The 12,882-nt window shown below is 41.9% G+C and overlaps 1 protein-coding gene across 1 annotated transcript in view; it reads left to right on the top strand.

Annotated features, from left to right (window-relative positions):
• TRUB1 (TruB pseudouridine synthase family member 1) overlaps window positions 1-12,882 on the top strand; it is a 282,642-nt gene that overhangs the window by 190,439 nt on the left and 79,321 nt on the right. Inside the window, exon 4 of the mRNA XM_078641182.1 lies at window positions 946-1,027. Within this exon, the coding sequence (XP_078497308.1) occupies window positions 946-1,027 (82 nt within the window). The remainder of the gene's footprint in view (window positions 1-945; window positions 1,028-12,882) is intronic.

The raw sequence follows: 12,882 nt of genomic DNA on the forward strand, positions 1-12,882 counted from the left end.
TCACGTTTACAAGCCATTGATTGAGAATACAAAAAGGAGTTTCAGGTGCTGCCATTGAATGTCCTCAGTACCATGTCATGTCCATATATTATGTAAACATGTGAATCTTGTAGCGTACCCCCTGCTCCATACGTGACCCATAAGACAGATCTGATCAACACTGAGAAAGAGAAGTCTGAGTGGGGGAAAGAAGGTTTCAGAAGTCTTGTGTTCCGAGTTTCCTTTTGAGAGCAGTTATATCTTTAGAGAATGGCATTACAAAAAAAAACGAATTTGGAAGCATTGGTAACTTGGTGATAGGTCTGACATTCAGATTAGATTGTATCTTTACGTAAGAGGACCTTTCAAAGTGAAATTGCAGGAGAATATTTGAGAAATTATGTGTGCTTCTTAGAAAAGATGGCTATCGTGTGTTATTCCTGCTCCTCTTGGTTTCTTGGCTTTGAAAATGTAATGTTTGAGTAAAGTTTGAGGGAGTGAAACAATGAAAACTGTAAGATGGTCCACTGGAAGGTTCTAAGCAGTGCAAGGGGTGTGTGTGAGGCAGAACAGGTCAACGTTCATCCAATTTTGAATAATGATCAGAATGTGGTACAAACACTGGACCTGGTCAGAGTGTAGCAGAGAACCAGTAATAAACCTGAGAGACCTAAATGAGGAATCTACCGCCAAGGGATCTTAAAACATCTGCAAGTGGTTATCTACAAATTTTGAAACATGTTGGTGAGAGGATCAAAGCTTGATGGACTCTGTACTGGGTTTAGAGCTGTTGAGGTAAAGAAGATTAATCTTATTAATATTGTTTTGTTATGAAGTGATCACTTGAAACTGTAAATTATATTATCGTTCACAGTAGCCACCTATTGAAAGCGTTCACTTTCATCGATTATGTTGTTTTGAAGGAAATGTAAGGTTATTTATTTGTTTCTCCTCACTTTGACCTAGAAATATACAACAGTTGGAGAGCTGGGAAAAGCCACTGACACCTTGGATGCTCTTGGAAAAGTCACAGAAGAAAAGCCTTATGGTATGTCTTGCATGAGAATTTCATACATGTACCTAGAACTTGCCTTATTGTTATGTTTAATGTACAAAAGCACATCTTCAAAACCACTTCACGTTAATTTGCACGTGAATGAAAAAGTGAAGCCAATGGGGATCAGTTTGAATTATCGTTGCATATTGTCTGAGATAACAAAAACCAAAATCATGTCCATTTCCATAATTGGTAAATAAAATAATATCAATTGCTCTAACTTTTATTTTCATTTCAACAATTCCCAATTTGTTTCAGATGACTTTTTTATGTATTCGAGGGTTGACACTTTATTTGGTGTAACACAGACAGAGAGTACCCAGAAATAAATCGGTTTACAGGCTAAAAGAAGCAGTAATTCCTGCTCTGACATCAAACATTACTATTATTGGGCTGACGGGTTTTGCTTGATCCTAATATGTGTTCTTTGCCAAAATCATATTTTGGGTAGCAATAATTTAATTTCATTAGTCCAGATGGATGTTTGACTAAATATAATCCGAATTAAAAAAGGCTGTCGATTATCTGGGAAACAGTCTATGTTTAATGGGACAACCACAAATACGTTTGTTATATAGGGCTTTGTAAATGCACAGCAGTGTGGGGACATTCTGTAATTCCAATATTGAAAATGCTATCCTGGTTCAACCATCATGCAATCTATTTAATATTGACCAGATCTGCTGGATAAATAAGGTAATATGTAAGCTTTTCAAATGCAACAGGGCATCAGTTTTTTTCTATTCTACAATAAAATAAAGCATAGCAGCTAGTTGAGAAATACGAATCCCAGGGCCCAAGGGCAGTCTAAATAGAACTAAGCACCAATTTTAACAACTGGGGTCTTTCACTTCTAGGGCCTCAGTATTGCAGACCCACAAACCGGGAACCACATCACATACCCCTTTAAGCACTTAGCTGTTCAAGGGATACTCCAGGGGATTAAAGTGGGCTACAGACTCAGAACTCTGCAATGAACAAACAACACTTAATAAACTGCTGGCCAGTCAGCGCTTTTACTTTTAGGAAAAAAAGTACTTCACTGCACACAAAACGACCTACTGCTCACATATTAGCACACATATAAACTGGCAGATAGAAATAATCTGTATGATGTATGAGGAAACCCTATAATGGACCTCACAACCTACAGGAGACACACAACAAAGGTAATACAGGTTAAGTACACAAAAAGAACACTGCACACCCTGTGCTGGAGGTACTCATGGTTTGCACTTCAGCAAGCCAGTCACCTCAAACTTGTGGGCCTAATACAAACGTGTGGTGTGCGTTTATAAAAAGTCAATCTGTCCTCACAGTATTCATAAAACGTAAAGCAACATTTCGAAATTGCTTGTGGGGCTCTGGTTACTTGGATAGGGAGGACACTACAGCTCCTGGGTGACCCCTACCACAATTTGCCTTTTTTCTTTTCCTGTTGGGCACTCCAGGGGGTGTGCCGTCTCATGCTCATCTCCTGACCCTCCACTTCTCTGTGGCGGATAGTGGAAAAGTGCTAGGTCTCCCACCTTACTCTCGCCCACTCAGTGAGTTGCTTTTTTAGTGCCACAGGGAAGAGGGTATGCTCCCCACACAGCGGCCTGGGGATTCTTCCCCTTGCAGGCCCCAGTGAGTACACCAGGCACATTGTTCCCCTTTCCTGGAGAGTATTTGAATGTGGGTGCAGCAACTTCCTACAAAACAGCTGGTCATCCTGTGGGACCCAAAGGGCACTGGCACTCCAAGGGTGAAACTAGGTTCAAGTGACACACAGCTGTGCCTCTGGCCTCAGGGCACCACTGCAATTCTTCAGAGCACCAAATGTGAGAGGCAGCAACAAAATTTAATTTATGTAGTCCTAATGGGCCTTTTTAAGACAGTGTGTCACTGGCTATGCTCCTGGTGGCATGCTCCAGCAACTACAAGAGTCAGATCAGGGCCTCCTGGCCATAATGAATTTGGAATGTTTTTCTGATGTTTTAAAAATACTTTTTCAAGAGTCCTGGACCCAGCTGATTCCTGCTAGCAGAAAGGAGCTATAAAGGGAGAAGGACCTGCCTTTCTGTCCTGGGGTTTGAAAACCTCCTTAGCCCATGGTCTCCCTTCAGCAGCACCCTATGGTCCTCCAGGCAGCCTCGACTCTCTGCCTGCACCCATCATGCCTCATGCCCATGTGGTACGCCAGCTGAATGTCCAGCAGAAGCCAAGGGACATACCTCCAGTGGTACCCACCACAAGGCCAGACTACAGAAATCCAAGAGCACCTTCAGAGTTCCTAGCACATCCACTCCCAGACTGGAGTTTGGAGTGCCCCTGGATGTAGAATCCAGGAGTCCACGAAATCCAAGAAATCTAAATCGAATGTGGGTCCCTCTAATCAGACAGGTGTTTATCAGCAAGTTGGTCTGTCGTCCTTCTGTAGCTCCCGCTTTCCTTAAAGTGCCTGTCCCTCTGCATAGGTATACAAGGGGAGGTTTAGAACTCTAGAAGTAGGATGTCCCTACCTAATTCACCCCTTCTCCGCTAACATGTCCTGGGATCAGCCCTAAGGCTGACTTCCCTCCATCCCACCCAGACAACTTCTTTGTGTTTTTAAAGATGGTAGAATTAAGTATGTTTTACTCCGTTGTTAACTGACACTGCAAAATTGGATCCTCCTTCCAAGAAATCAAACGGAGCTGTAATGTGACTGGTGTCAGAGTTCTGCCCTTTCCCCTTTTTCAGTGGGAGATGTGCATGCCAAGGTCTCTCTGTAAGTGGCAGATGATCACTCTATTCATCTTTTCCCAGCCCCTTCCTCTAAAAGAAGACTAATCCTTGCCAAATGGGCCTGCTATCCAGGGAAGTTTCTAAACGGACAGCAGAGAAAATAAGTTGGTTAAGCAGAGTAGTTCAGAACCCAAATGTCATTATGGTTGTCTCAGGGAAATCATAATGTCAAAGTGCATCATGGACAAGTACATGGACAAATAAATATTAATATTATATATGGAGTTTGACCATTTTTTAAAACGAGAAAAAAGTCAAATCAATCTCTTTCCTATGTTGAAACCACTCAAATTTACATTTTGCTCAGGTTCACTTCAAGTGTAAATGTAATTAAGTGCTACAATCGTACCCTTCCGTCAAAAAGAAAGGAATATATCTTCTTGCATTCCCAATTCTGTTCCACGTTTTGCTCGGGCCATAGCCAATTTTTCTGGGTCTCATATGTTGTTATACCCGGTGCGCAGATACCAGGCTGGATCAGACAACCGTCTTCCTTGCTCAGTCTGCAGATGTGTGCATTCAGATATGCACCCATGTGTGTGTAAACCCTGCTCATGTTCCTCGTGTCCTGGTTGTGCACCGCTGCTGGCTCTTTAAAAGTTAAGCAAAGGCAGCTACAGCTAAAGTCACTTTTACAGAACGTATGGTGGGTGAGGCTCCATTTGGAGTCTTACTAACAGTAGAGACCAAAAAACAGCACGTCCAGATCAAATAAACTGGATGGTTTAAGCAGATCAAAACCCACATCCTTAGAACAGTGCAAATCTGTTGCTCCACCATCATTTGGTAAACGGATGAATCAGTCTCATTAGATGACACTGACAGCGCCTAAACTGGTAAATGGACCTAATAATTTAAAGAAAATTTAGCTATTTTACAATATTCATGGATATATTGACTCTGGAGTGTTGGGGCTTTCGTAGATTTAACGGGAAGTTCATAAGGAAAGGCTTCTCTAATTAATTTTTTTGTCCTCTCGTTTACTTACACTTTATTAATCCTAGCCAAAAAATGTATCACAGCGGTGCTGTGTAAATGTAAGGGGCACAGTTGTTCTGGCTGTTTGAAAGTTAGTATTAAGCAAGATCTAAGATCCGGATGAAAGGGAAAAAGGCAGTAACACTGCTGCAGTGGATTAACTTGTATGCCTTGTATTAGGTGGGTTATGTTTGCAAGAATGAAATGCCTTGAAGGACACCAAGTTATGTAGATTAACCAAGTTAGGTGGCCTCCCTCTTAAGTATTTTAGGGTTGAGGTCCAACACTGATTCAGTGGCACTGCTACCCTGACATCATAGCCAATTAAGCTCTACGTGGATGTTCACCAGGAAAAAAAAGCTAATTTCTAAGTGTTTATATTTATTGATGTGAAATGGATAGTGGCACACTCAAAAGAGTAATGACCGTTTTAAAATAGCATCTGTTCAATTTTTTTCCTGTGGGGGTGGAGGTTTCCTAATGCCTAACCCAACCATGAACGCTGGATATGTTTTGGCAATGGAATCTCTGCCACCAAGACCTTCACCGGGATTATTTTAGACCATTGTGAATGTTTCCGGCATATCCCTAGAGGTCACATGATCTGCTATTCTTCTAATCGCAGATAAATTGTACTATTTCTTTGAATTTTGCTATAACTAGTCAGAGCTGCTTGGCAACTTCAGAGGTATGTTTTGGCTGGTTTTGTCAGACTGCTCTTTTTGCGTTTGGAATTCATCATAATGAGGCAATATAATTTTAAATGTGTTCATGCGAATAACGTCACAGGATTCTTGGGCTTTGCACAGTATTGAAATAGCTGCTATTGTGCTTTCTTGACATGACTGTTTTTTGTTCTTGAGAATGTGAGGTGTTCTGCGCTGCAGTTTCTAGTGCCTGCCGCACATTCAATTGGAGCCAGTCACACCTCTTACCTTTTTTGAGTGGGGCACTAGAGTCAGCATCGACACATGCCAGTGGACGTTTTTCCAGTGAGGGAACACTCTTTAATGTGCAAGTTGCTGAGGAGGTGGCCTTTCCGTACCCCTAGCCTAATCATGACACCCCTTGGGATATGAGTGAAGTGGTGAGGTTGCTGAGGAGCCAGCCAGACGCTAGGATTTCTCAAGAAAGTAGTTGACCGCTAAATTGACTGTGTTTTCTTTATTTCAGCAAATTGATTTTTTCAGTAGTGGCACTGGATTTGACTGGTGAGATTGGCTAACAGCCATAGGTTGTGTGTGGTGAGATGTCTTAGGGAAGCAGTTCCCGAACTGTGGTCCCCGGTCCCCCAGGAGTCTGTGACACATTCCCAAGGGGTCCACAGGTCTCAGGCGCCTTCCGAGTTGCACTTGCATGGTATTGCTGGTATTTGTAGTGTTGTCACTACCAACTCGGTGACAGTTTATTACCCCACCACTGTCTCCAAAATAGTTCCACCCACGCTCTGCATGCGACCGTAAATCAGTCATCAGGCACGGTTATGCGCCAGACACTGAACTAATAACACTGTGTTCGGAGAGTTTCACACGTGGCGTGCTAAGTAGGCCACCCGCCTTTACCGGATCCAGGTCTACAGTGAGTTCCTGCTACAGACAATTACAGTAGTCACCCATAAGTGGTCTTGTTCTTTGAGTGAGGCCAAAGTGGTCGCCTCTGCTGATCGGCACAGAACACACTGCAGCTGTAGTAGTGCTTTAGTAGTGGTCTCCTCGGAGGCAGAAATGGTTGGAGCACCTCCCATTCCTTCCCTTGTTTGTTGGTCGAAACAGTTTGGTTAAATCTCTTGGGTATTGGAAGCTCACTTGAGCCTGCCTGCACCTTCTCCTCACGTGCTATCATGGGTGACCAGATTCCATGAGCCTTTGAAAGGAAGTGCTATCTTCTTGCTGTTAACAGATAGTTGGCTGTAACTGGTTGCTCTTCTCTGGTGTTGGATGCAAGTACATATATGTTAGCGCTGGGCAGGATGCAGACGCGACTGTGTCACACTCACAAGGTGGTTGGCAGTTTTTGCTGACCAGGGTGTTGGAGTGTGTTGCCTGATAACCTCATTGTGTCGAGGCCGCATGCACAAGCAGTGTGTGGCCTATATTCAAATGCACTTAGGGTTGGACTGGGTTTAGTACAATTCCAATGGGAATCAGTTATGCAGGGATATTTATCTCAGAGCTGGATTCAGATACAAGCGGGTGATGTTACCTTGCATTTTAAAGTTTAAGATGGAGTTGACTTCACCTTATAGTGTTACTCTGACGGAGTTCGGTCGTTTTTATTGACATTTAACGCAGCGTGGATGGAGTTTATCGATTTTGGTGTTTAATGAAGTACGATGCGTCCACTCTCATTGCTGTGTACTGTTCACTACCTGATGGAGTCGGTTTAGTCTGAGCTTAGAAGCTTATGCTTTAGTTGAAATTACTACAAGAAATTGTTATGTAGCTATCGTTTATGTGTAGAGTCTAGTACTGTCATCATTGTGGTGTCTTCTACATTGTGCAGTCTCCTAAAGCATGATAAGCAAAACACTTGAAACTATTGCAAACAGTCAACACCACACAAACCAATAGGAATTATGGCAAAATTTGAGAATTTTATTTCATACCTGCTTGTAATAGAGTCGAGCATATAATAAAATATGATAAATAGTATTCCTAGTTTAAGGGTCTCAAACGAAGGTTCGTAACAGATTTATATGAATGTTACATTAAGGAAATTTACATATTCTGAATTAAAATGGAGCCCCTTTAGTTACTAGTTAACCTAAAAATCTGAGATGGTTCTGGCCTTCTTTACCTATACTGTCTACCCATGATTTATGAAGATTGAGTTGAACTCAATCAAAGATTTGTTGCCATGTTTGGGTCTCGCCTATAGATCGCTTTAACAGTCTTTCCAGTCAAATGTTGTCTAAAAAACAAAAAAATTATAACAATACGCTTATGCATATATAGGTACTTTGTCTGCCCTCCTCATCCCTTAGTCTGAAAGCACCTATATACACCTTTCCATATTTGTTTTGTTTTATTTATTTGTTTGTTTTAGTCTGATTAGTCTGTTCAGGTGTCATTTACATTTTGCCTCTGCCCACTACAGACTACACAGGGGCAGTGGGTCAGCCCGCTTCAACCATTTGCTCTTTTCACTGTGCTTGATGGTATCTGTGATGATGACTACCAGCACTTCTATATTTCAATTTCAAGCATTGCTTGCCTGTTTAATATAAGTAGTGTAAAATTGAGTAATAGAGTTGCTTGCACAGCTATGCCATTTCACAGCATTGGCAACAACAATTCGTCCTTATTTAGCAGACACACTATGCATCATTTACAGTTGCAGTGTTGCAGCACACACTCATAGCTGCTGCAGTCAGGGAGAGTTAGGTGTTTTGGGAGGATGAATGTTCTGGCAAATTCATACATGAACATCTGTGTGCAGCGTTCCTAAGATTGTCATATCCATTCATATGATTTGCTAGTGTCCTCTGTCTTTTGCACAAAACAAGTGCTGATACAGTGTTAAAATCTTCTTACAGACACTGTTTCATCTCTAAACATCATAGTATATGTAGTCTGGAAACATCAGATGAGGGCAACCTGTATTAGTAGGTAAAGTAGTGAAGGTCTACGTGCGTTCCCAAATAACTTTGCTAGAAATGGATTCCATAACCCATTGTAAGTGATTGAAGTCAAAAGAAAACAGTGTCGCAAATACAATGTTGAATATTTATCAATGGGTTTTACATGTTCAGGTTTAGAACATAAACAGCAACCACATTGCATGCTAGGTTATGACATTTTGACAAATGAGGCCATAAAACCTTCTAATTTATGAAGACACTTGAAACTAAGCAATGGAAATAGCAATAGGATTTTTTAATGAAAATGCTCTTAAAGCTTCATAAGAGGTGAACATGCTCGTAGCAAAAACTTCTAAACCTCATAAATTGCTGTAGAACTAATGATACCTGCTACTAAAGCCATGGTGAATGCAATGGTTGACGAAAAGGCAGCAAAAGATTTAAATTTGGTGCCATTATCTAAAAGGCGAATTGACAAAGTGTCAGACAACATAAAAGAACAGCTGATTGAAAGAATTAGTAAAAGTCCGCATTATAACCTTCAAGTAAGTGAAAGTAAGGACATAGCAAATAAATCTCATCTCCTTTGTTAGGTTGGATATGAGTTTGATGGGAACATTATTGAAGATTTACTGTTCTGCTGCCATTTGATACATACTACTATCTGTCCGCCGCTTTTCCGCCGCGTGTGGAAAAGCATTAACATGGCTAGCGGTGTCTATCAGACACCGCCAGCCATATTAGGATGACTGCGGAAAGATGCCTTTACACGGCGGCATTTCCGCCGTGTAAAGGCATACGGATTTGTGTTTGGGGGCCCGTTGCGGGCCCCCAGGGGTGAAGGGGGGGGGGTGGGGGGTGCACATGGGGGGTACCCCCCTGCATTTGCCTGCACAACTTACTTTTTTATCATTGCGGCGGGTGCTGCTTCAAGCAGCACCCGCCGCAATGATAAAAATACAGGATGTGACCGCCAGGGTGGCGGTCACATCCTAATTTGCACTGAGGGACCGCCGCTGCCCCTGCGGACGGTCCCTCCTTCTCTATGGTGGCGGACGGACTCAGGTCCGTCCGCCATCATAATCGGCCCCAAAGTCTTGTGATATTTTATCCAGCATCTACAAGATATGCAGTGTCATTTTCGTCAGTACTTTCCACTTCCAGATGAAAGCAAAAACTGGATTAAAAATCCTTTTCAGGTAGATTGACAATTTAACTGGGCTTACAGCATCTGAAGAAAATGGTTTGATTGAAACCTCTACATATAGCGCACTTAGACTTCAATTCAAGGAAAATGCTCTGGCAAATTTTTGGCTGCATATACAAACAGATTATCCTGAATTAGACTACAAAGCACTTAAGGTTTTACTTCCTTTCCCAACCACATATTTTTGTGGAAAAAGCTTTCTCGGTACTCAAGTACCTAAAAAATAAATACTGAAATCGCTGGGGAAATGTAGAATCTGACCTGAGGATTCAACTTTCCAAAATAAAACCAAACATTGAAAAGTTAGTCGTCTAGACGCAGCACCACCTTACCATTAAACATTTTCGATTTTTACATATTTTTTCAATATTAAAAAAATAAAATCTTTAGTAATTAGAGTATTTATTTAGTGTGTACTTGTTTGTGTATTTTTTGCGAATTAGTGTTTTAAAGTTTGAAATTTAAATCGTACAAATTGCTTGGAGGTCCCCGACTTCCAATAGGGATTTACTGGGGTTCCACAGGAGTCAAAAGGTTGGGAACCACTGATCTACACTATGCAACAAACAGCATGCACACCTAAGACTTGAAAAATGCTTCCTAAAGTTCTGTAAAAGCCTTTGTTTGCCTCATTTGCTTATCAATTCACTAATCTCTTAATTCCTTTCTGCTCTTCAAGACTTTAAGCCAGACTCCTAGGACAAAACTTAGCTTTCTAAGATTGGTACTTTTTTGCAGCTGTGGAGGACTACAGTCATGTGGAAGAACAGTATCCTTCATGGTCTTTCTCAAAGCGAATGAAATCCCTTCATGCTGGAGCGACTTCCTGCTGTGTGCATACACCTTTCAAATATATAGATAAATAAATGAACAAAAACATAGTAAAGAAATAGAAGAAACGAACGTCTCACCTCGTAATAAAAGAACAAGGCTTTGTTACTGAATCAATTTCTATGAAATTGTCACATATTTTGCTGAAACTCTTGTTTTAACTGCTATTCATTTCACCAGTTCGGTGTTGTCACAGACTCACTGGCATAGGTGATGGTCTTGTTGACCCCAGATCTGTCATGGCCAGTGGCGGCTTCCCTGCTAAGGCAGAGGAGCGTCACCCCACTGATTAAAGCAGTGGAAAAAAATGAAAAATATAATGATAATAACTCGTTATCATTTGATTTGCTCCTACTGCTGCGTTTTGAGGGGTGGGACTGCTCTGCTCTCAGAGCAGAGCAGAGGGGAGGGATGGTGGGCACACTGTAAGTGCGAAAGGACTGATTGGCTGGCCCTCTTGGGCCGGCCATACAGTCATTCGTACTTTGCATGTTCCCACCCAGGCTGCATTACAACCTGGGTGGAGAACATGGCCAGGCTCCCCTTCCCTGACTGAGTGCCAAACCACGGTGCTCAGACCAATCACAACGCTACATTGCAGCATTGTGATTGGTCAGGGGCACCTGGATGTGCCTCCTGTTCCTGGCTGGGAGAGACCCAGCAAGAAGATGGAGGAGAGACGTGGCAATGATGAGGAGAGGCGCGGTGAAGAGGTACAGTTTTTTTTCCTCATTCTTTTTTACAACACTCTAATCTCCCAACCACTCCTGATACGTGCCAGACGGCACTGTCAAGGACATTCATCTGGGTGCCTTGTAATTGGTGTAACAAACCTAGGTATAAGGATTTCCCAAAAAGATTGCAGCTATACAAAGGGGTGTGGCTCCCAAGGATTGTTGATTTTGGTCAAACAGCTTTTGAGTTTAACAGGCAGATAGAGGCAACATTTGATTAATAAACATACGGCCTCGCATCAACGTAAAGAAGGCCTCCAGTATTATTGACTTGAGATTTTTCGAAAAAGTATTTAATTGGAATAATATTTGAGAGAGATAATAGTAACTTTTATAAGAAAATTTTCATATTCACAAATATTGAATTTAAATTGAAGACGTTTTTCTGCACTGCCAACTTCCCTCCCAAACTTGATGACAGACCATTGATTATACAAATCTATGTGTTTACAGTAAGCCTTAGCAGATCTGAGATACTTACTTAATCTTCCCAGTGGAGGAGATGGAGCACTTGGACTCATTTTGCTGGACGAGTGGCAGCGATCGATTTCTGGTTTGTTTCATGTACCAAAACTCCCATGGTAAATTGCACATTATCTTCAGTGCACTAAGCTGAGACTTCATAAGATGAAGTATCAAGGCAATGTCATAGTTCGGCAGATTGACATTTGTGAGGGTGAACAGTTTTCCAAGAATATTGAATTTTTAGTTCATGCACTGCTCTTCTGCTAAGAGTCAGGGCTTTTAAACATCTGAAAACAATATCGATCGTCCTTATCTGGAAGGCAAAACAGATCATCTTACGGCAGTGGTATTCTGTCAAATCAGATGGGGCGAGACTGGGGAGGAAAAGCTTTTCTTTCAAAACATAGCTTTAATGCTGCCTAGCTTTAAATTGAGACTGGTAGAAAGAGATGTATGTGCCATGGCGGTGACATATGGAGTGAAAAAGTAGAAACACTAGGTGTACTGCTATTCCACGCAGTGTGGCTCCCCAAGGTACAAGATCTATCGCAGTATTGTCAGCACAACTATGGGACCTACCTGTAAGATTGAATGCACATTAACATTTGCAATATCCTAATTACAAGGCCTAGGCACACCCATGAAATGTTATCTTTCATCCACACTGGCCTGAGCACTGGCAATATCTGAGAATCTGGGAATCGGAGGGAAGTGGTGAAGGCAGGGAATGGGGAGGTGTGCAGACCGTGGGCCCCTGTTTTCATTCGGTCTGATCTTCGATCTTTAATACTGCAAGACTATTACTTCATGAGAGGGACTAATCGCCCAGAACTATAAGCTATTAAAAGTTATTCCTGACAGAATTCTTAGACATTTGTCGAAGCCTGAAATAGTGGCTTGTATGTGCAAAGTTGGGACAGTTCTAATTTGGCAAAGAACAAGAGCTTGGCGCCAGAGCTCACTCATAACGGTGAGTTCACAAGCTGATCTGTGCTGATGGAAATGACTCCCTTTTTGGGAAGAGATCCCAATCGATCCTCAGTTGGTGGCTGTTGATGGTGCATAAAAGGTTTCATTTTCTGAAATCCAAATGGAGTTCATTGATAACTGTTCTTCTGCTGGTGGGAACAGACCACCACACAGCATGCATGCTGCTTTACGTCTTGTATTTTGGCAGAACAAAGACCAGTGTAAAATGCAAATAATTTTACCACAGTTCCCAGCTGCATTGCGTCAAAATAAGAACATCTTGACATCAGTAAATCTTGACTCCAGTGAGGCA

Source organism: Lissotriton helveticus, chromosome 5_1 (genome assembly GCF_964261635.1).
Source record: "Lissotriton helveticus chromosome 5_1, aLisHel1.1, whole genome shotgun sequence".
NCBI classification, from domain to species: domain Eukaryota; kingdom Metazoa; phylum Chordata; class Amphibia; order Caudata; family Salamandridae; genus Lissotriton; species Lissotriton helveticus.